Here is a 25,143-nt window from a genome sequence, read left to right on the forward strand (position 1 = left end):
CTAGTTATTAGCGATGAAGCGATTTGCAATGTGTAATTATTACACAATGTGTATTTATTATGCATATCTTTTCTTTGATAAGGTGAAAATATTAGCAGCTTTAGGTGTAGAAAGTGTATAGACCGGAATATCGGAGATGGCATCTTTTGTATCTTGTACCAACAGTTAAAGTAGTCAAAGAAATGGCAACCCCAAATAACTGAGAAATCGGATTGGAAGTGAGAGAGACTGGACATGCGATGGACTGGTTCTTTATTCCAGTTTACTGTCTTCTTAACAACTCAGTTCTGTTGATAAGCGTGAGATGATGCGACTCGCCTTCACCCGGTCGTGTTTCGTCTGAATTTAGAGATTGTATAGATTATGAGCGTTACTTATTGCGTGATGAACGATACTGGAAACCTTGAACCAACACGGCCAATAAATCAATTAAGTTCGCATCGCCTCCGAAATGCAAATAAAAAGTGATTTTACGGCGCTGGCTGATACCAGGCCCCGGGATTTAGTGGAGGAGGACTTGGGTTGATGAGACAAACACAGCAAGCCGTGCTGTTGGTGACACTATTGATTAAAGGAACAGATTGCTAACACAGCTACCCGCAGTAACGTTCTCGCTATTTGGAAACATGACATGGATTTTGATTCCGACAGGCACCTGGACTATATTGGAGGTAAGTGTCGACATTTCTACAGGTAGATGCCAGGTGATGGAGAAAGACACCCAGTGTTGAAATCCATAACAAGCTAGTGTACATATACGCATGTACGTTTATATATACTAGTATACTAGTACCTGTGTCGGTACTGTGTCTGTCAATCCAGTTACTTTATCTGCTCTTGTTTTTGCTTTAAATGGGTTGCTTAGTTTTTTGCAACACGTTTTTTAAGTTCTTCAATGCCATTCGAAAAACATTTTGTGTTTTTTTTCTTTAAAACCACTTTTAGACGTTCATATTAGTATCACAGATGACAATGTTGACATGTGGTCAGTCTCTTTTAAAAAAGAGTCCCAATGTTCCCCCAACCGATGTAATATTGAGGTCACGTGACATATCCTAACCAATGACGATTACGTTTGTTCGATTTGAATTGTTCAAGTATTCCTGATTTTCACCTACAATACACATTGTGAATTGCGCAATCTCCCAGTTTATCATTAACTTTCATGTTTGCTGATCGAGTGTTGTGTTGAAATATCTTTGTTTAAAAGTTCGTGAATTCAGAAATTCGTTTGCTGAACTAATCATGACTTTATTTAAACCCCTGTATCTGATAGGAGTGTGTTAATGTCTCGAAAATAAACCCGTCAATTTGGAACAGTATTGGCGATACTTGATATTAAATCGATCCTATCGCCACACTGCTGAAACTTTAATATCATTCGGATCACAATGGAGACACAAAAAGGACCAAATCTTAATTGTCTGACGAGGGGTCTGTAATTATAACGAAGAACGGCTGAACTCTAAAACAAAGACAGCTGACGTCATGCTTCCAAGCTAATCCCGACTGAACATGGAGCTCACTGGAAACCCTTAGGAAGTTCCGGGAAGCGAGAATCCCTCGAGATAACAGCTATGGTTAGCGTCGCTTAGAATGGGTAAGTCAGTCACGATATAGGAAGCCGGGAAAACTGAACTGGCCACGTCCGCCGTGTCAGTGATAGGCATCTATGTTTGTATATATTTACATATGTTTACATGTTTGGTCAGCCAAGAGCACTTCAAGCTCGTAGTATAGGAGTGCAGGGGGGGGGGGGGGGCGCAACTCTTTGTGTGTTTAAAGGCATTTAAGATTTCCATAGCAAGTAACATTTCCCTTTTTTCGATTGACTGATTTTAAGGAACTCTTTCTTTGAAAAACGATACAAGTTCCTGTTTTTTGTATAATAACTGGGCTGAAAGTTGAGACAATGTACTCGGCTTAATCAGTCGGTGCTTGGTACTTATAGAACTTTGGAATAAATGTCCAATTGTTACTACTGTAATTTATATGACATTTCGATGTTTGCGAACCTTGGAGTTTAAGAGGGTTCGATGGTCGTGGCCATTTTTAGTCTTTTTACAATCTTCTTTGGAAGAAGAGTCCTGTATGAAGATACTGGAAAGTGATCACATTTTAAAGTTCAACTATTTGGATTTTCTCTTCACTAAATGGTAGTTCATGGCCAAAAATTCCATAAGTCAAAGTTTAAGTCACATCTGATGGTTACTTTGTTGACCCTCCGGCCTCCCTAAGATCTCGTTTCCCTTTTTCTTAAACAACCAATCGGTGGTTGGTACTCATGCAACGGAATACTAAACCTCCCAAAGTTTAATATATAATATGTCTATATTTGAGAACGTTGAAGTTTAGGATCGCGTTCCTTTGTTATAACGTAACTACCTAGACACGGTGGTAGCTGGGATTGCATCATAGGTTTAATGATACATACATCATACTTCAAAGTCCTAACTTCTGTTTTACCTCGTCAAGATTTAGTCACTGCTTTCTGCAATTCTCTGCTCTAAGTTAACACCAAAAACGGCCATCTCTGATGACTTTGACACATGACCTATTTCTCTTGCTGAAATTCGACATAGGTTTTTGATTTACACGCACTTTGACGATTATACATGTTTTTCCTAACCATTGAAATCATTTCCTATTATCTGAAATATTTAACACCGTAATTTGCCATTGAACTTTGACCCCATTGACCTGAAACCTTGAACCTGTATTTCCTCGAACCCGTGCATGTTTCTCTATCTCGGTACATTGAATGTGCATGCAAGTTTAGTTTTAACATCTTTATTAAATATTGATCCATGGAGTTATTAAATGCTCCAACGTTGTTTTCTTCCTTTGTTTGAAACTTAATCAAGCGTACCTAAGTAAAAGTGTGTTGTTAAAAAAATCAATTAACTTGTCTTGTTTTCTTTTGCTGGACAGGTTTGATTTAAAAACTCTAAAGTAAGAAAATAAAACTGCATGGAACTTCCCTTTAAGGTTAATTCAGAGGATTACTAACTATAGTATACAAGTATTACATGTAAACCTAACCCACACATACACCGCTCTTGCAAATCAAGCATGCACATTTAATTTTTATCGCGTATATAATGATTGTATAGTTCTTATGTTATTAGAGGTGCACGTTCTGCTAATCCCTAACACTTTACAAGATACCGCTGGCAACATGGTACATTCCTGTCCCTACAGAACATATACTCGGTTTGTTATCGATACTGTCCACCATAGGACACTATGTGCGAAGGGTGTGTTCGGTTTGAGATCTCGGATGTAGCGATGAGGCTGCGCGTAAATCCTTAAGCGTTATATTTAATTGAGGTGCGGATTCTGTATTAATGAGGGAGCGGATCCAAGGAGGTGTTGAATGTGGACTCCAAGGCGGCTGCACAAGAAGGCGTGGATCTACAGAGAGGGGGACGGACAAACCCAAGGTACTGAGTAAACGGAGAGGTTGAGTAGGGGTGAGGGTGGTGTCGATTCTGCTCCATTCTGAATGGAAAAGCGTGGACTGTAAAGGTGCTTAATCCGGAAAATATTTGTGATGATCATGTGAAAATTTGTTAAATGTTTGGAGCTTCAATGGTTTTGAAATAAAGTTAAATCAAAACAAAATACTAATAACAGCTAGAATATAACTTTAGACTTAGAATTAGCCTACAAGATCTAATATAAGGCAACCATCCCATTGTTTTGGGACATTCTAAAATATGGATTTATGTCAGTCATGTTAAAGCAAACTCGAGACGTCAAAGCATTAATTGTTGTTTATTGATACTTACTTGAATTGTCCAAATCGGAAGATGGATTTTTGCGCATCCTTTTTAATTGAACACGCAGGTATCTCGGCCTTGAAGACATTTTTAAGACTTGCGTTTTCAAACTACTGTGCAATTTGTGCAAGCCAGGTTGACTATTGGGGATGAGGTCGAAACATATAACTGACTATAGGATACTATGCTTAGCAAAAATAGACGGTGACTTGGTATTTCCACTGTGTGAGGAGGAGGGGGGGGGGGTTACAGAGTTCCGACCGAACCGAATAGTTAGCGTTTTGTTTTGCGGACACGTGCTCAATACCTTATATTTATGAACAAGATGTTTAGACATGGCGGATATCAAACCGAGGACCAGTCGATTTATGACAGCCAATAATATCATGCGGGATGTTCACTTATATAGCAGATCAAACACCGGACCAGTCGATTTATGACAGCCAATAATATCATGCGGGATGTTCACTTATATAGCAGATCAAACACCTTCATTGCTTGCAAAGAGAAATCACACGAAGTTTCGGGAGATTCTCTGCACACATTCATTTCAATCGTCACACGCAAGTTTCTGCCACGCAGAACTGTGTTAACAAATATCAATGAAATAGATTTCTAACAATTATTGGATATAAGTAATGAGTACCTATCTGGTTTGTTACTGGCTGTGTACAGGAATCTGTTCAAAGAAGACGAGGCAAAGACAAATAACATGTTTTCCGATTCAAAGTGGTGATTAAGAAACACATACTATCTTTAATTTTACGATAATTTTTGTTTAAAGACACTACCATATTGTGACGTACTGTTTATCGAAATAAACAATAAAATCAAGTGTAATTTTATAAACAGTTTCTTTCCCAATATAGAATACTAACAGCTTAGCGCAGTGGGTTAGAGGGTTCGCTATGAAACTGTGAGTTCGAATCCCGCTGCATGGGGTTTTTAAAACTTTTGCCTTTCCAATTTTTTAAAACAAATTTTTTGGCTCTATATTGTAAAATTTGAAAATTCTAAACCGGCAAAAGTATTTCAATTATAATGAACTTAAATCCACATTAATATCGACAGGTGTCTCATACCACCTTAATTATTGTCAATGTTATATCACTGATAATTAACGTTAAATGTTGTGTCAATTTTCGATCAAACAGATCTAAGTGATAGTTTCAATTCCTCGATCCAGTTCTATTTCAAAAATGTTAAGCCTGGGGTGGGGTGGGGGTGATGGTTAGTGTTTATTTCTCTGATTATGTCGCTGTTTAATTTGACTTTTTTGCCCCTCAGTGCAATTTTTGTCCTAATGAGATTTGTTTTGACAGTAACCTTGCAAAGCAAAATCATAGCAACAAAAATAAAAAAATAAAAATCTCAAAATTTTGTAAATTCTAATTAAAAATGACAGTTTGTTTTACAATAAAATTTGGAATATCCTTTTTATTGAATTTATTAAATGCAGTTTGTCTAGCAACGTATTGATAAAATTTGGGGGTAAATGATGTAAATTTTACAGAGAGGAGGCTTCAAAGGTAAACTTCTTATAATCTTGGCTCAATACTCAAAAAAAAATATTGCATGGTTTTTATATATTTACTAAAAATCTATTAAACATGTTACCATTAACAGGACCTAAAGATTATGTTCTGAGCATATGACAAGTTAAATTCAGCCTGCCTGTAACTTCTCTCCCTTGCTAAGGTGGTTTTTCCTCCTTAAATTCAGAAATTTGATTCAACCTGTAAATATATTGTACGCACTGTACAATGAATAGGAAACCTTAGAGCTAACACAGTTTAAAATGAATCAGTTATATTTCTATCGCCCCCAATACATGCTATATGAGAGCCTTTTGGATCCCAAAGAACATTTATTGGATGTGTTTTTTAAATAGCAATGGCTTAGACAAGTTTACAAGCTCTCATCAGCTGACATTTTATTCTATCATAGATCAATGAGCATTTAAACATTTCAAAGGGATTTCAGAACTACCTGCTGTATTTAAACAGGACTGTTCATCGTGTCATTAGGAAAACTCAATTATCATTTGAATGGAGTAACGAGGATCAGAGTTTAAAGATCGGTTTTTTGCTTGACTGATATTGGAATATTCCTACTACAACAATCGGGGGGATTTTTTACTTGTGTACAGATCAGATGTTTGTTTCTATATACACACAACCATCTCTTTATGAACTATGGAGAGTGATGTTTTGATTTGAGGAATTAAGGCAGTACCGCCAGTAACAGTCCTAAAGAGGCGGAAGTCTGGAATCGTTAACTATACATCTCCTGGTTTTGTTGTCATCAGAGCTGTGTACATGTCAGCTGTGAAGCGCGAATATCATAAAAAGTACCAACCGAAACGTAAGTCCCATTCTCAGTTGTTATGTCAGTCTACTGACATCAGTTGTTATGTCAATCTACTGACATATTACGGTCATCATATTGAGTTGTCTTGAAGAATCTCTCTCTCTCTCTCTCTCTCTCTCTCTCTCATGTAAATTATAATTGCAAATGTTCTGTAAGAACGGTAGTTAATGCTTCACACTTCCTTTGTATTTATGGCATCTAGCAGATTTTTGGAGCTTCAATCATCACAGTCAAATGTCCAAGAATTGGTTCATATCAAATTCCTGATGCTCATTATGCCTGATATTTAAATTAAAAATCAACACAACCAAGAATATAATGTACCAGTTACCTATTCACATCTAAGTTACCTATTCACATCTAAGTTACCTATTCACAAGTGGATATAAGTCAGTGCATCTTGCTTCTCTTTGCATTGAGGTACTTTTCATATCAATCAGAAGAGGTACCAAGGTTTGGGACACTCTGTAATTGTTATTTTTTTCAAAACCAGTGAAAATGAATTGGAATGACAATCATTAACTAGTTGCTGGTCACTGAGATACACAGAGGATCAGATCCTGTTATATAGCAGTGATGTTTCTGAACAGTGGGAAGAGTTTTCTCCCTTTATAAGTGTCAGCAACTTCCAGAGTTTCATCAGTAGCTGTTTTAATTTGTGTATGTACAGTCACTTGTATATTCCGAACAAGCGCTTCAGGCAGTATCACTTATAGTGTAATAAGAGCTTGTCTGTTCACTAGTCACTTTTAATCTGCAGTTTGTGCGATGCAACTAAAATACTCAGAAAATCAATGACTCTCAGGTATCCTAGGAGAGATGACATTATAATGAATTTCTTAGAATTTCATCAGCAATATGGAGAGTTTTACTTGAATAAATCACTTGGAACTGGAACATACCCTTGATGTTTCTACCATGAACACAGACTGTCAACACTGGGAATTTGTCACAGATCGAGGGTAACCTCCTCAAATTAACCCAGGTGGATCAAACAATGGGATTATCAGAATTAAACTTGGTTAATATGTTAATGTTATAATGGCTGACCAGTCATCCATTTAATCCATTATCTAACCATGAAACAATCAATCAATCGATATAAAGTCCACCTTTATCTCCAAAATCGAAGGCACTGCTGGGTCAAAGGCAGCAATTTGTGTACAAAATCTTGGCTTTTATATACTGTACGACATATATATTGTGAGTAATCTAGCTGAAAATTATGTTAAAACAGCAAACAACTCCTGGTACCCAGAGCAAGTGGTGTCTGACTGTTAGTGGTCAGCCTGTTAATCGTATTAAATGAACCTGAAGAATTAATACCTACTTAACAGATCTCTGGAAGAAAGAGATTATGTTAATATTATACATACAAAAGCTTTAAGTACAAAACAACTTTAACAAATCTTTCTGTGTCGAAGAGTTTCCTTTTTTATTGTGTTAGGGGGTTCTGACAGAGTCAAAACCATTTTCAAGTTCAGAAAGTTTGTTTCTAAAATTAGGAAATAAAGGAATGATATCGCCTAATTCCAAATTTCACAGGATTACTTTATAAATGTTGAAGAGTTTATTTCAATGTTGACAAGATATGTCCCAGTTGTTTTGGCTGTCCATGGGATTAAAACTGTCAACTGTAAACAGAAATTGGAAAGTGAAATGATAGTTGACTTTTTGTCGAGGATCATGGGATAGACTCGCAGACAAATGGATTCTGGGAAAGAACTTGCAGAAGATAGTTCAAAGGACATCCTCTGTATGAGGTATCAATCCTTGGAACAAAGTGAATGTTCACCGACAGATGAACAAGAAGTGCCCAGATATTACGTGCCTCGCACTTCCATTGATTGGTTCATTATAGAAGGTGGGAGGTTTTGTTTGTGTGTCTTCGTTAGTACCTGGTAGGCCCCAATGTGATACTTTATCATTCTCTCCCTGTTTCTTTATGTGATTCAAATTACCGCAAAGGTACTCATAAATTTTCAACTGAGGTATTATTTTATGTGATTTCAGGGCAATCTAAATATACAACCATATCAAATGTACCATGTATCCGGAAATTTTCCAATGATCTAATTTTTGCGTTTTTCGCAATAACTTTTACATTGCAAAATATTGCAAAATATTAGATATGTAGAAATCCATTATTTTTTGCGTTAAGAAACTTATTATATTACAAAAAATTACTGTCAGACACAAGTAAAAAAACTTTTCCCTTTTTTGTAAATTATGTGACATGCAACAAATCCCCAGATATATGGTATTTGATTTAACACTTTTAACACAGATTTTCAGAGTGGGCCACTCAGACTTAAATTGTTGAGATTTGTTTGTCTTTACAGAGGGGTCTGATGCGGATGTAGACACCGACTCACAGCTTCCAGTCCACAAAGCAGCATCCAGGGGCGAGATCATTGCCCTGGTGAAGGCCATTCAGGGGGACCCCAGTTCTCTCGAACTCGAGGACAGTGAAGGTAATAGAAAAATCTGTTAACTGTCAGGGTCTCTCAGACTGACCCATCAAATATCTAGGAAAATACTGATGGTGATAATTTGATAGAGATAAAATAATAGGTCATGGTCATTTGAGGGGATCCCTGTTTTTATTTTTAAATAGAAGGATTCTAAAAAATAATAAAATGGTCTTTATTCATTACCTTTACCCAACAAACCAAGAAATGACATCCCCATAGAAGATCCACAAAAATTGGTCCCATGTTATATGATTTCATAGTGGTATAAAATATCAGGAGTAATTCTGTAGCAATTCAATTCATTAACATTGATTTTTTGAATGTCAAATGATAAATATACCTGGAGACTTTTACATATAAAAAGACTTGTCAAAAACCAATGACAAAGATCCTGTTTCATTTCTGAATACAAAGCTTACCTGTGTTGTTGGTGGAAAAATAATCAATACACCCAAGAAATGTGTTTCTTTATGCCAGAAAAATGAGTTTGGAAAACAGCTTTTGGTATCCTATTTCTGTCAATTCAGAGTATTACAAGAGTTCTCAGAGACAAAGAGAAATATATGCATGTTTAACAATTGAACAATATGGTAATTTTTTGGGCTGGCTAGCTTATGTATACTTTTGAAATTTGTTTATTGATAGATATAATAAATTCTTGTTCATGTCCCAGTAATGTTTCTTAAATAAACCTGTAAAAAATTGCTGTATGTAGCAAACACTGCTATAACGAATTTATGGCTATAATGAAGTAATTTTTAGACCCCTGCTGGCAAAAATTTTAACATTTTTTATCATTCTTATAGCAAATATTTTTCATAACAAAATTAAATGAAGATCCATCAAATTATAAGATGCATAAGTACAAATAAAATATTCAAATAATATAAAGAAAATTCAAAAATAATGATGATTCAAGGTGAAACTAAGTGCAATTGTAATTTGTAATTGGTGGTAATATCAATTTATAACTTACAGTTGTTTGAAGTATTCTTTCTTTGGTTTCTTGAAATTTGCGATAAACAAGTTTTTAATTACGTATTCAGTCAGAGTAAGGTGAGATACATGTCTCTTCATGATATGACAATGATATCTACCATATTTTACTTTTATATACCTGGAGATAATATGACATAAAATTAGTTTTAACACTTTGATATGGTGTTTTACAGGTTTAACTCCCCTGGCCCATGCTGTCAAATCAAAGGAAATGGAAGCTGTGAAACAAATCATCAAGATGGGGGGTAACATCAACACCCAGGACTGCCACGGACGGACCCCGCTGGCCCTAGCCACGTATCAAGTCAGTGTCCATAGCAATAAAACACCGATAACATGTATATATTATATATATATTGGTAAAAGTCCACCTTAATGATTAAGCTATAGAGTTAGGTTTGGAAATCATAGTGTTTCAGCAAGTTTGGTTGTCATAGCAACTAGACAAAGATGTGGTGATTTCTCTTTTTACAACCGATCAGTAATCCATCAGCATGTACTAGGACTAGTCAAACTAGTCACAGGTTAGGTTCTGGTCAGCATCGCCTGAAGGTACTAAGTAATTAATTTACCCCCATTTATTACCAGTACAAAACAAGTTTAATTTACAATTAAACAAGGGAAAGGTACTTACCTGTAGGATAATTGGGATTATCCGAGTCCTTAAATACAGGGTTGATTTGATGGAGTGACTTACTTTTGGATCATTTGTCAGGTGAAGGTTTGGATTACATTTTGTGTGTTTATGATGTGATTATAAGAGTTGTTCTAGTACCGTTAGTTTGTTTTTGATATACAGGGTTGGTTTGAGGGAGTTATATACCTGCTGAGGAAAGGTGCCAAACAAAGCATTGCTGAGAAATCAGGAAGGACTCCACTTCATGCATCGACTTATGACAAGGATGTCAGGTACACACTTACCATTGTAATGCAAATGATTTATAATTTATATGACATGAGTTTTTTACCCTGAATCTTCTCCTGTATGATGATGGTATGGGCCACCTGCATGTTGTGACTAACTTCCTAAAAAAAAAAAAAATCAAGTATAATTTTACCAATATTTTCCTTCCCAAAATTGTTAACTAACAGTGTAGCGCAATGCATTAGAGCATTAACAACAAATCTGTAAATCATGAGTTTGAATCCCACTGGGGCTTTTATGAATTTTTCCTTTCCAAAAGTTTTAAAACATATTTTTTAGTCAAATATTATAAAATTTGAAAATTGTAAAGCAGTGAAGAATTTTGGTAATGCACTTTTTCCACATTGATATCAACAGGTGTCTCATACCACCTTAAAGGGACATGGTCACGATTATGGTCAAATTCTGTTTTTAAGTTTTTATTATTTACAATTCTTTAGAGATCTAATAAAATTTGAGAGTCAGTCATTAAGTTATAAGCAAGATAAAGGGCTCACAATTCTTTGTTATGTAAACAAGTCTCGTGCCCTGTTTTTGTTTACATAGCTTCAATATACCAGCATAAAACCTTTTTCCAGCTTATTTGTCTATCTTTTTATTTATTTTAGGCATTGATAAACAGTGCCTAACATTTAACTCATTATTTCTAGGTTTAAAACTGAAATTTTTACTTCAACGTTCAAAATGTAAACAAATGCTTTGTTTACATATCCAAGAATTTCAAGCTCTGTAACTTGCTTATAACTCAACAACTGACACTCAAATTTTGGTTGCCTATTAAAAATGCCTTTTTAAAGCATTGTAAATATTAAAATCGGAAAAATAATTTTTGACCAAAATCGTGACCATGCCCCTTTAATATCCACTGTGGCACATGCCTGGTTGGTTTTCACTCACTGCAATATTGTAGCCTTTTAATCTGATAATCTTGTATATCAATTATTATTGTTACATTTACATGGAAAATTGTATTAGAAAATTAAAAGTGTGAAATGAAGTGGGATATGAAATAATGTTTTCATTATTGTAAAAGTCTTAATTCCCTTGCAGAATAATTGGGGCTTTGCTGCAGACCCTGTCAAAGGAAGAAGTAGCCATACATGACAATGAGGTCAGTCACAAGATTCAAACACAACAAAAACTATATTTTATGGGGGATAGAATCACTTTATACACAGTTGATTGAAAGAATTTGTACATTTTACATTTGTTGAGGTTAGGGTCAAAGGTCAAGGTAAATCATCAAAGGTCAAAAAGTGGAACATACTATGATACAAATTCTAACCTACAAAAGGGTCAACAATAGAGTTTATATGACAAAGCAGTGAAAACAATCAAATATACCATAGGTTTTAAATATAATGATTGATATACATAATATTAATAATACAGCTTTTCAGTTGGAACCTTTTGTTCAGACATGTTAAATTTTCTAAGATGATTGTTAAAAAAGGGTTTTCAGAAGATACAATTGAAACATCACTTTTGGAATATAGTTTCCATTAAGACATGTTGTAGAAAATGTCTTACAAGAGATATTCTGAATACAGTTAATGTACCACTCTATGCTGTATGTTGTAGAAGATGACTGCTCTCCACTGGGCCGCCTTCCACAATCGGCCGGAGCACCTACAGCTTCTACTGATGAGTGGAGCCAACATGTACTCTCAAGACATCGACGGAAAAACCCCGCTACACTGGGCCGCCGAGGTACGACCAATCAATGCTTCTAACACTGCTACAGTTCATTCACCAGTAGTTGGAAGCAAATTAAAAGTGGGGGGGGGGGGGGGGGGCTAGACTTGTCAGAAATTTGAATGAGCAAAAAATAAAAAAAAAAGTTATGGTTAAGGTTATGGTTATGTCTTACTTTGCAAAAAAAGTGGGGGGGGGGGGGGAATGACACTAAAAAAACCCAACTTCATATCATTGATAAGATATGCTTTTGACAGCACAATACTTCATGCTCAGTAACACCGAATTTGAATTATTTGTGTCACATGTTAACAGAAGGGCAGTGTAGAGTGTTGTCACCTTCTGCTGCAATGCTGTAAGGGACCCAAGCTTGCCAACCAGTTGGACAACAGCAGTAAGAATGCTGCCCACTATGCTGCAGCAGCGGGGCATTATCTGCTGCTGCGAGAACTGACCAGTGTGGAGGGGATGGATCTGGAGGCAGAGGACCCTGATGATAGGTAAAGGAGAGAGAGCGAGAGAGAGAGATTTCTGATCCCGCACTGCTTCTCTCACAAAGTTTGTGAGAAACCCTTGGCTAGCAAAGATGGAGAGAGAGGTCTTAATAACACTCCTGATTCAGAGAGAGAGAGAGAGAGAGAGAGAGAGAGAGAGAGAGAGAGAGAGAGAGAGAGAGAGAGAGAGATATCTCATATAACAATCCTGGACAGAGAGAGGGAGAGGAAAAAAAAGAATCAACTCAAAATAAGGTGTGAGTATACTGTAAACATATTAAATTTGGCTTGTACGGAATTTGGCGGAAATTAGTTTTTGAACAAGTTGGCGTGGATTTGAATTTGCGTATTCCTGAATGTTACCATTCTTATACATTTATGCATGGCTTTTTATGACGTACTTGATTAAGCGGAAGCCGCATTCCGCCAAAAACGCTAAATAGAATAAACAGCCAAATGTAGTACATTTACAGTATGCAGACAGAGTACACTTGATCACGGAGATTCCATTTGTTGTCTAACAGAACTCCACTTCACTGGGCGGCAGCCATGGGCCACAGCCAGTGTGTCAGTGTTCTCCTGAATATGGGGGTCATCCCCAACCCCCAGGACATTGAGGGAGGGACACCACTGGACTATGCCAGACAGACAGGTCACAAAGGTAAGGACCCCTCCTCCTTCCACTCTCAAACACCAGGGAATCTCAATTCACATGAGGGGAGACATATGTTTAGACAGACATCTTGTCCTGTTCAATGGTATGGGACACCTTAAGATATACAGTAGTGTAAGTGTGGAATAAAGTGCATCAAATTCAAAATATCATAATCACTGCAATAAAATTTTCAAATTGTTCAATTTCTAACCATAGTATACATTTTAAAAATTCTTTGAAAGATAAAAAAAAGCTGATGCTGTATCATATTGTGCTGTTGAGCATAAAGATTGTCGATAAAAAAAGACTGCATTAGGGATTGAATGTCACAATATGAGGTGTCCCATACCTCAAATCCACTGAATTTCCAAATGAAAGTTGAACAAAATTATAAACCAGCAGATAGGTTTTGCTACCCCACACTGCAGCTAAGTCATATTCGACAGAACATAGTTTAATGAAATTTATTTCAATTCTGTAGTAATTGTAATGAAATTTAAAGTTATATTGCTGTATGTTTTGTCATAAACTGGTATTTAACAACAATATTTCTTAATATAACATTGCTGTTCCAACTGGTTCCAAATAACATGTGACAATACTTGCAGTTATTCAAAAGAAAACCTTCGATTCATTATAACACCAAGTAAACATCGATTTCTCTCTAATTCATACCTCAAACGAAAGAAATCATAATATATCTGTGTTTAAGGCCTTAACACTGATTCATGAATCACTTGTTATTTGTTTATTATAGATAGATTTAAACTACTTCAAAAGAGTATTGATTTTGAAGCAGAAATCAAAATGTCCCGCAAGAGTTGTGCATTTGTCATACACCATGATCAAAGATAAAATAATCAATATCAATTCATTATGTTATTTAAAAGTGGGGGATTTCTATAGAACTTACTTCAAGTTCTATAGCTTACACAAGTATAATTACATTATTCATAAGCAAACAAGATGTCAATTATCAATCGATCAGTGATGTTTATTTTCTGTTTTGGGATGCATTATGACTCCACGTTACCAGGGAAACTTGTTCAGACATTCCTATGCATGGTTATTAGGATGCTTGATTTAAATTGACATCATTGGCCGAGAATGTTAATGTAGTAGTTGGGGCTATATGGACAGTGGATATTGGCCTGGATAGCTCTGTGGTAGTGCTCCTGACTAGAGTTACAAGGGTCCCGGGTTCGATTCCTGGTCCAGCCATATGTTTTCAATATTCCCTCTTTCCTATTATATTGATATCTTACAGGCACTCATGATATTGTTCACACATTTATATGGTTATTCAGTAGGTATGCTCGTCAATGATCTGGTAAGCAAATTTAGGGACAACTGAACGTTTTGTCACTAAAGCTGCATCGCTTTTTATTTAGTTTTATTGATAGATATATTCTTTTGTACCTCATGGTGTTAACATTACTTGACATTTCATTAGATACTGTAGATTCCTAATGAAACACGAGAATTAATATTCACGTAAAATTGCCAGAAGCAACCTTTGCGGATTTTAGAATCTCGCTTTTTATTTTCTGAGAGTTGAAAACTACCGGTATAATATATCAGGATAAAAATTTCTCATTCGCGATTTTATATTCTCGCTATTTGAATCAAATCAGCAGGATTGCAGAATTAAGTACTCACATAAAATAAGGAATTTACAGTGATATAAATATGATTTCTTTTCACCAAATATTTCACTTTGCAAATTATATAAACTAGCTATGTTGTACATGTATCAAAACACATACAAAAGATCATGATGTTAGTAATGGGTTTCTATTAATAGAGATGTACATGTACTTTTGTAGCTGTCTTTACAATACTTTACTTGACATTTCATTAATATGCTCAGTATGGTTCATGTATTAAAAACCCATACAATGTAGGCTTCAATGGTTTAGCGGTCAACCACTTTTTGAGGTTTATCCAGTCAACCATTAGTAGGATGCACATTTTGAGACAACTGTAGTTCTAATTTTACAACACTTTTGTGAACTGCACTAGCCATGTACAGTTAGAGTACATGTATAATGTTCCCAGACCTTTTGGGGACCAATTTGTAAATTCATCTTGACTAAAATGTGTATTGTGCAAACATAAAAAACAACATGGAACTTTCCTCACATTAGTCATTACAGAAAGAATTTAGATGGTCGTGTTATTAATCTTCACAATAAATGATTTCTTTTATAACGGATATTTCATTAAAAACATTACCAGCAGAGTGGACTGGTATTAACACAACTCATCAAAGCTACATATATTCTTTGTGGGAGATATTTTCTAAAATCCTAAATACAAGACCAAATGAATGTTTTGATTACTGCAATTTATGTTGTCTGTCCTGATCTTTGGCAGAATGCGTTCGATTATTGGAGGAGAAGATGGGAATTAAATCCAGTAATGTACAGAACAGGCGACCGAAAGCCAAAAAGAGCGACTCAACGCGGAATCCATTCGGGAAGCTGAAGGAACTGTTCCGTCCTCGTAACAGGAAAGTTTCTTCCACCCCTACCTCTGACGTCACAAGTGACTCCATAGAAATGAGGTCTCTTGATAACAAGTCCATGACAAATTCAGAGAGATCCCTCAAGGAACTGGCCAAACGGGAGGAATCACGGCAGCCGTCCAAAGCACAGAGTCAGGAAGGTAAAAAAGTTCAACAGGAGAATCCCGCCAGCATCACGGTCCCAAAAATTGTTCTGTCCACATTCGACGAAACGAAAGAAGATGACCAAGGACTGCTGAAACAGAGGAAAAGGTCAAGGAGACACAAAAAGGTCAGGCGGCCATATCTTTGTTTCTGATGTAACCTCTTAAAATTTAACTTTACTGTCCCTTTGGTAACAGCGTTATTATGTTAACCTAATAATAGCAAACTGAGTCTTTTTTTTTTTCAATTTACTCTCTGTAAACAAACTTCAACTGACAATGGCAAACTAAGTCTGGTTTCTCAATTTGGAAATATGAAGCATTTATTTTGAGTTAAGATTAAAACTTCTTTTACATGACTAATAATTCTTTTACTCTAAAATTCTTATTCTCTCTATTAATTATGCCACCAGACTATATAATGGGTGCAATTGATACTAATCGGACTTTTAATTATTTTTATTACAGAAACATTCACAACGACAGGTAAAACTAAAAATTAACTACATGTACCAAAATCAACATCTTAACAATTAATACAGGAAATTGATTACATGTTTAATGTTAAACTTTAGCTTATAATTTCAATATGCATGGCACAATAGAATCTCATTGAGTTTGACAGGTTTTCTTTTTTCAGTTCTTATATATGTAGTATTTTTCATGAGCATAAAGTTTTGACAGATGAATTTAACACTTATTGCAGACATCAGCATCAACAACCTTCGAAGAAAATTATGACCTTCATGCAGGGTACAACATCATCAAGGACATCAATCACCACGACAACCACCACATTGGGGTCAGCGGTCACTCAAGTAACCTCCTACCCCCTGTGATGGGCCCCAGAATGTCCCCTCTACCTCCCTCTCCCATCCCCCTGGATCTCCCCAAAACCCCTCCACCGCGGAAATCATCAAAAGACTTAGCCCCCCTCAGAGTGCCTCAAATCAAGTCACCAGGTGAGTAGACGGGCTCCATTTTATTATTTGAGAATGCATAAGCATAAACAATTAATATGGTTTGCTAGATTCCTGGTATAACTGTGCACCCATAAAAAAGGAATATTTATACCACTGATTTTGGGGTAAATTCAAAATAGGGCAAATTCATGTCTATGAACCATGCTGTCTAAAAACCATGCCATTGGCAACAATATTAGAATGTATTCAGAGCTTAAAATTATGAAACCATACTTAAAAAAAAAAAAACTTTTTTATGTCACCATATTGCTAGTACTTACTATCCAATGAATTGTGCATAATATATTAAACACTCTGATCGTTTTCCCTATTCTCTTTCCCCTGACAGGTCCTCAGTCTCCCCCTGTTCTACAGATCCCCTCCTCAGATTACCGGGAGGAGGACGTGCCTCGGTCCAACGCCTCACCCCCCTACAACTCCTACAGGACGCTGGAAGGGTCAGTACCCCCACACCTCTCTCTGATCCATTGATTTATGAGATACATCAGAAAATATGAATGATCTATACATGTAATCACTGATTCAGTTATTACATGTATACAGTGAACATTGCTATAATGAAGCACCTTGGATATCTTTATTTGTCATAACCATGATTTGATTTTTTCTGATAGGTTTTTAATTCAATTTTAATATAAGGGTAATGCAACTGATATCGTTGTAAGTGTTCTATGTAACCAAGCTTTACTGTATATTGTTTATCTTGCTTTTTACAGTGGGTTGTCTTCTCCCGTGCCACAACTTGCGCAAGAACATCTTCACCGACAATACAAAGCTGAAACCAGGTCCCTCCATCAGGGTATGTCTCCATGGTTACAGGTCCGCCCAGCCCCGGGCTTCTCCTACGAGCGCCAGCTCTCGGGGAGTTCCCAAGACTCTTCAACACTGGGAGGTGGGGATCAGAATGACTTCCTGTCTGTGTCGTCCGGTCAGCGATCAAGGTTGTCCTCCATATCTCAGAGTTCTGTGTCGGGTCATAGATCTGCCCTGTCATCGGCACGCAGTGACGTCAGCGTCCGTTTGACCTCCATCACACCCACTCATTACGGCTCCCCTAAATCCATGTCACTCATGGGTTCACAAAGCCCCACACAGATTTCAAAGATGGAGAAAAGAACGATGGATCGTAGAATTCAGAGTTTGCTTCACTGAACGTGTGTGAGAGTCTGAAGAAAGACAACTCCAACAAGCATCTTATACCGGTACACAATCTCAGCCAGAGCCTTGGTCAGGAATAAGGTCTGAATGAGTAGATCTCCCTCCTGACAATTATAGTAAGGAAAGTGATCTTAAGAAAAAGTCATTTGTGTGATCAATATTAACAGCCATTTTGAGTCATGTTTCTATTTTCATAAGCATAATTCTGAATGATCAATGAGTGAAATTATTGATGGACTAACTTGTAACTATATTTATTTACTATCTTTATGTCATACATGAGGATTTTTTTAATATACAATAGTTTTTGATTTATCATAAGGATGGTCTCAATATTTTGTAAAATGTTCATACAGACAGACATGTAAACAAAAATGTTTCTAACTTTATGCATCATTATTTTAGTATGCTTGACACAAACCTCAATATTTGATGTGTGAGATCATCAGTTTATTATTCATTTACGATACAGACAGACAATCAGATGGCTAACTTTGCTGGTGTTGCCTTGTCCTATTTTTATATGATACAGACAGACAGACAGACAGAGTGTGTTTCCATGTTCAACATTTTCTGACTTTTATATACACACAGTTATGACTGGTGAGCAATGTGGCCCATGGGACTTTTATTTACCGACAGTTATGACTGATGTTGTTATAGTCTTACTTGTTTGGTATGATCTTATGATATATCTATATTGAACTGTTGAAATAAAATGATTTTTACAATATAATGTTTTTGTTAAACAGTAATTGACAATTAATTTTTAGCTCACCTGAACTGAGGGCTCAAATAAAAATTTGTCTGTTCTCTGTCATTTGCGTCGTTGTTGTTGTAAACTTTTCAGAAGTCTTTATAATCTTTAAAATACCCTCTTCTCAAAAATTGAAACAACAAAAGGAGCTCAATGTTTCACTTAATAATATGTTTAGAAAAAATTGAAAATAAAAAAAGAAGCTAAATTTAGATATTTTGTATTTGATACTATATAGACGGTCTAAATCTTTCTGATTTTTTATGGCTATTGTTGTTCGGGTGAGTGATGTGGCCCCTAGGCCTCCTGTTGTATATCACTCAATAATAATATATTATAGTATAGTTTTATTAATATTATATAAGTCAATATTTAGCAGATTTTTTTTAAATACATGTATAATGAATTGATTTTTATACACTTAATTTAATTAATACACTATTGAACAATTAACAGTAAACATCCTGCTGTATAGTTTTATTATATAGAAATCATTTGAAGAACTCGATGATGCGCAGCCTGTTTGTCTGTTTACTTCAGTGCTTCAGTTTATGAAAAAAAAATTAAAATACACCTTACTTGATTAGACGATGTGCACGTAAATCTACTATTCTATAGGTCCCGGGAAACGTCACATCTTTTCCTGTGTTGTCACAAAATTATTCAGCGATGGTCGAAAAATAATATCTAACTTTAAAACATTCACACTAATTATTAGATAATATGATTTACTGAATATTTTTTCCGCTCGACAGTTGAAGGAAACGTAAATTTTCTGGTGTTTTATGCTGAATATTCCAGAGACGTACTATCTCAAATGATCGTAACTAACAACTTGGTTGTACCATGTGTACTGGACTTTTTTGTAAAGTGTATATCAGCACCGTTTGGTTATTTTTCATTTTAATCTCATTTAGTATAACCTGTAATGAAGATAGAGATTCGTCTGAAATAAAAAGTACTTCAAATTAAGGTGACGCCAACAGCTGCTTCTAGATCTAAATCAGATGGGCGTGGGTTGGACAAATAACCATAAAATAATCCATGCATTCAACTAATAAATCCGTATATCAAAATGCGATGGCACTTTATCTTTCTATATTAGTAGAGCTTCAAGTTAACTACATTTAACAGTCTGCTAAATTCGTTCTATTTCATTCTCTCACAATAATCTGTTTAAAACCTGTTTTAAACCCAATCTCTCGAGCCATTTGGCTTAAAGGAAGTGAACATGAAAAAATTATCAAGGGCTAAAATTTGTCTGTTTGATGTGTATAATGATATCTGAAAACCGTTTAGACAGAGCTTTCCTCAGTAAAAAGATATACCACTTAGAATAACTAATTCTTGCAATCCATGAGCGCTGCCATATTGTTAAAATAATTACCTCCCAGCTGGGTTATCTCTAAGCATCTAAGAGAGGGCAGCACTGATGCTGCCGTCAGTGAGACACATTGCATTTTTACACACGTTTAGTAACAGAGATAAAATGCCATCATCAAAATGTGAATGGAAACTTGAAAGGATTATGTAAAGAGTTGTCATTTTAAACAGTGTTTATGGAGGAAGATTTTGGATCTCAGAATGATGCATTCCCACCAGCAGTTAATGTGACATGTAACTAGAATGGAATGTCCGTGGATCAGTGTTATCGTGACCTATTTTTTCTTGCACTCGGGAATTTCTTGTTTATGAGTTTGAGCATTATGTGTGCTACATAAATGAGCACACAAGGTGCATGCACAGCATCCTGACTTTTAAAAAGTGTCTTAGTCCTGTTTTTCTTCTGACATCATAAACAAAACCGGCATACATGTCATCAAGATCTTATGTATAAAAAAAAACAGGGCATTTAAATAAAAAGTAATGGTAGGAAACCTCACAAAGAAAATGGAATTACAATTTTATATTAATTTGAATTGAAATCTAAAAACAGCATTTTTGTAAACACTGACTGCCATATGCATCTCGATCGTACAAACATCTGGAATGTGATGGTCTTATATTTCACAAATTAGTTTATCTATATTCATTTTTGTACAAATCATAAATAGTTATCTGAGGTTCATTTATAGAAATGTACTAAATCCTTGTCTTCTCATGACAATACACAAAATTTTTCTTCACATCAAGGCATATTTTTTCTTCTACTCTGTACATAAACACTGGCCTAGTTCCAACATTGACCCAGTCACCTATGAGGCGCCGTTTTAATATTTTTGGGGTATTTTCTGATATCAAAAAATAAATATTTGATATCAATAATTCGAATTTTTGATATCAAAAAATAATTCTTGATATCAAAAATTAATTCTTGATATCAGAAAATCTATTTTGTGATATCAGAAAAAAAAAATTTGGATATCACAAATTCGAATTCTTGATATCAAAAAATGATTTTCTGATATCACAAAATAGATTTTTTGATATCAAGAATTAAAGTTGATTTTTTGATATCAAAAAATTGAATTCTTGATATCAGAAAATCATTTTTTGATATCAAAAAATCGAATTCTTGATATCACAAAATCATTTTTTGATATCAAAAAATCATTTACATTTTCTGATATCAGAAAATCTATTTTTTGATATCAGAAAATAAGACTTACATAAATTATTATCAACTTAATGAATGGTCCCTGTAATGCAACTTTTGTAATTTGTAAGAAAATGTGTTTCAAGCCTGTAGATGTCTCTTGAGAATAATAATGAATGCCTTATTTTAAACCTGGTTTCATTCTGGTTAGTTTTGCCACATATACAATGATCAACACCGCTTTCTTTGCGATTTGCTGTGACTTTTGAAAAATGATGGCCTCGCATAATATAAAGAGTTATACAGGCGTACAGTTAGCGCTTTCAATACATAAGACCAGAATTATCAAAAACACTTATTAAATTTTACATTAAAATAAATAAAAGACAACAAACATTTAAATGCAAATCTGGCTCTGTAGTTCGGCAATTTAATTTTGGGTCAAGGGAGTATTCATTAAATAGGTGAAATTTATTCGCCATTTTCTTTGAATTTCTGATATCAGAAAATATAATTCTTGATATCAAAAAATCAGTTTGAATTTCTGATATCAAAAAATCATTTTCTGATATCCAAAAATCGAATTTCTGATATCAGAAAATGATTTTTTGATATCAGAAAATCGATTTTTGGATATCAGAAAATGGATCGTATTTTCTGATATCAAGAATTCGAATTTCTGATATCAAAAAATCATTTCCTGATATCAGAAATTCGAATTCTTGATATCAAAAAATCATTTTCTGATATCAGAAAATACCTCAAAAATATTAAAACGGCGCCCCATAGTCACCAGCAGCAATATGGCTTATCTACGTCAGAGAACAGATGCATGATGGGGAATAATGGATTACCTCCATAAACCTTTCACTGAGAGTGTTAAATTGATAAAATCTCTTGATAGAAATAAACAAAAAGGTAACAGACCCCATTTTTAAGTTTCAAAAGGCTTTTAAAATTTATTAAGCAACAATTATTTTTTTCATGTTCACTTCCTTTAAGGTCAGACGACTTGTTTCTCGAGAATCTTTTTTGTATCTCTTCGTAACGAAGAGTTCCAATAAAAAATATTAATTTTATAATTACCTTAACAATGATCAAAATTTACTTGGATTTGGTATATGTCTAGATGGTCGATTGGTTAGAACCGTGAGACTCAGTGCCAGAAGCGTATAGGTTCTAGAAGTGAGTTCAAAGCCCTGCCCCGGCGGAGATGTAGTTCTAATATAGTGAGTTTCGCTGTGCTGTAGATGTATTTATTTTTATATCAGCAATTCAAGTGTATTTTCAAGAAGATTATATAGGAAATTGCATACTCTAGTATTTTGCAGAAATACCTGGTAAGGTACTGTAATGAGTTCTTTTTGGATTTTGTCAGCTGAATGAACAATAAGATTTTGTAAAGAAAATAAACAAGTTTAATTTGAAAAAAAAAATTAATAAACAAAACAAATCATTATTCTCACTCCCCCTTTCACACCACTCTCATTCGAACATAACAAAAAAAACGAATAATAATTCAATTAAACAAATGAACAAATATCTGATACTATCAACTAAATTCAAGATTAAATCACACTGTATCAGATATAAAATGGAAGTAAACTACAAAATGTTGTTTATAAGCTAATTCAACCAATAAAACTCTTGTTGAAAAATTTACTCAAAAAAATATTAAAGTTCAATAATTCAAAATACCGTGAATTTACAATTACTTCAAATTTCAGCTCAAAAGCATGTATATGAAAATTAGCCTGTAATAACAGTCGCTTTTTAACACTTAAAACCTCTCTGAAAATGAACTCAAGGTCACTATGCACTCGAGACGCTCCTGCCCTCGTCAAATTTCCTGTCCCTCTTGTCGCTATCCTAACCGAAAGCCCCGGACTCGCAGGTCTCTCGCTTCCAGTCTACGACACTGCCCGGATAGAAAGCCACGCCCCACTCAGCATAGAATGCGTCCCCGACTTTCGTCAATTGTCCCCACGACCTTCCATAGGGAAATTTCCGTCTACCACACCAGTCTGTATTTCAGGTAATTGTATCAAACACCCTTACGCACTGAAAAAAACATACTGTGACTAATAAAGTCCCGATAAACATACAAACATACTACCAATTACACTAAGAACTAAATTACCAGCGAAATGTACAAAATAACAACAAAACAACCTTACCGGCTAGGAAAACATGTGCCCGCCTAACAGAATCCAAAATTTCAATGGCTACCCATTTCTCCTTAGTATTAAGCTAACTTGAGATATTCACCATATCTTGAAACAGGAGCTGCAAAACGTGGCACCCGGCTGATGTCGTTACCGGACCCTCTACTGACCACTACACCCAAACCGGTCACTTTAAATACTCGATCTAAAAATAGCACACTCACCCGACACTCGTCACTCACATACGGTAACCCATTCATAACAAAATTAAAGAGGAACACAAATATAAACACCAGTATATACAAAACTGAATCAACTTTATTACATACGCCCCCATTTATTTACCAATGTCCATTGTAAATAAATAACAGATAAAGTTGACAAGATTTATGTCGACCGCGACAAGAGATCTGCCATCTTGTTGTTTGCCCCAGGGATATGCTTAACAGTAAACCTATATTCCTGCAATACCAAACTCCACCGTAAGAGTCTTGGATTCTGTGATTTCATTGTCTTAAGCCACTGTAACGCACGATGGTCTGTCTCTATGATAAATTCTCTCCCATACAGATACTTTTGCAGACGCTGCACCGCCCACACAATTGCGTAGCACTCTTTCTCAACCGTAGCAAAGTTCTGCTCTCTAGGTAGGAGCTTTTTACTGAGATAGACTAACGGATGATACTCACCATTTTTTTCCTGCAATAATAACGCCCCCAGACCTCTGTCACTTGCGTCTGTCTGTAACGTAAATGTTAATGCAAAATCCGGATTCCATAGAACCGGGGCACTAACTAAGTCTGACTTCAATTGTCTAAATGATCTATCATGTTCATCTGTCCACACAATCTTATTCGGGCTTGACTTTCTAGTGAGATCTGACAAACTAGCTGACTTTTCAGAAAAATTTTCTATAAACTTTCTGTAGAAATTTATAGAGCCCAGAAATGATCTTACCTCCTTTTTCTTCGTGGGAACAGGGATATTCAAAATAGCCTGTACTTTGTCTGAGGTTGGTTTTACCTGACCATTTCCGACTAAATGACCTAGAAATTCCAATTCTCTAGCCGCAAACTCACATTTCTTTGGATTTGCTGTAAGACCTGCGTTCTGAATAGATGTAAGAACTGCTTTTACATGACCCACATGACTGTTCCAGTCTTTACTGAAAATGATAATGTCATCAATAAAAGCATCTGAATACTCTTCATGACCCATTAAGATCTTTCTTACCAATCTGTTGAAAGTAGCTGCTGAATTCATCATACCAAATGGCATCACAGTAAACTGATAATGGCCAAATGGTGTGATGAACGCACTCTTTTCCTTTGCTTCATTGTCCAGTAAAATTTGCCAGTATCCTTTAGTGAGATCTAACTTACTAAGATACATAGCTTCTCCCAATCTGTCAATGATTTCCTCTATCTGCGCATTAGGCTCTGGATCAAATTGAGTTACAGCGTTTAGTCTACGGTAATCT

The 25,143-nt window shown here is 35.5% G+C and overlaps 1 protein-coding gene across 6 annotated transcripts; it reads left to right on the forward strand.

Moving 5' to 3' along the window:
- Positions 1–484: 484 nt before the first annotated feature.
- LOC128180352 (ankyrin repeat domain-containing protein 42-like) lies at positions 485–18,928 on the forward strand. Of its 6 annotated transcripts, none has more exons than XM_052848391.1 (13): positions 485–671; positions 8,495–8,626; positions 9,799–9,929; positions 10,425–10,534; positions 11,601–11,661; positions 12,132–12,260; positions 12,561–12,745; positions 13,264–13,400; positions 15,771–16,192; positions 16,533–16,550; positions 16,771–17,026; positions 17,376–17,484; positions 17,764–18,928. In XM_052848391.1, the coding sequence occupies exons 1-13, from the start codon at positions 632–634 to the stop codon at positions 18,197–18,199; spliced, it is 2,166 nt and encodes a 721-aa protein (XP_052704351.1). In that variant the 5' UTR covers positions 485–631; the 3' UTR covers positions 18,200–18,928. The 6 variants fall into 6 exon arrangements, with proteins under 6 accessions (XP_052704351.1, XP_052704352.1, XP_052704348.1 ...); XM_052848392.1 differs by lacking the exon at positions 485–671 and adding an exon at positions 1,266–1,600; XM_052848388.1 differs by lacking the exon at positions 485–671 and adding an exon at positions 3,282–3,443.
- Positions 18,929–25,143: the final 6,215 nt, after the last annotated feature.

The sequence above is a fragment of the Crassostrea angulata genome, chromosome 4 (assembly GCF_025612915.1).
Source record: "Crassostrea angulata isolate pt1a10 chromosome 4, ASM2561291v2, whole genome shotgun sequence".
Classification (NCBI taxonomy): domain Eukaryota; kingdom Metazoa; phylum Mollusca; class Bivalvia; order Ostreida; family Ostreidae; genus Magallana; species Magallana angulata.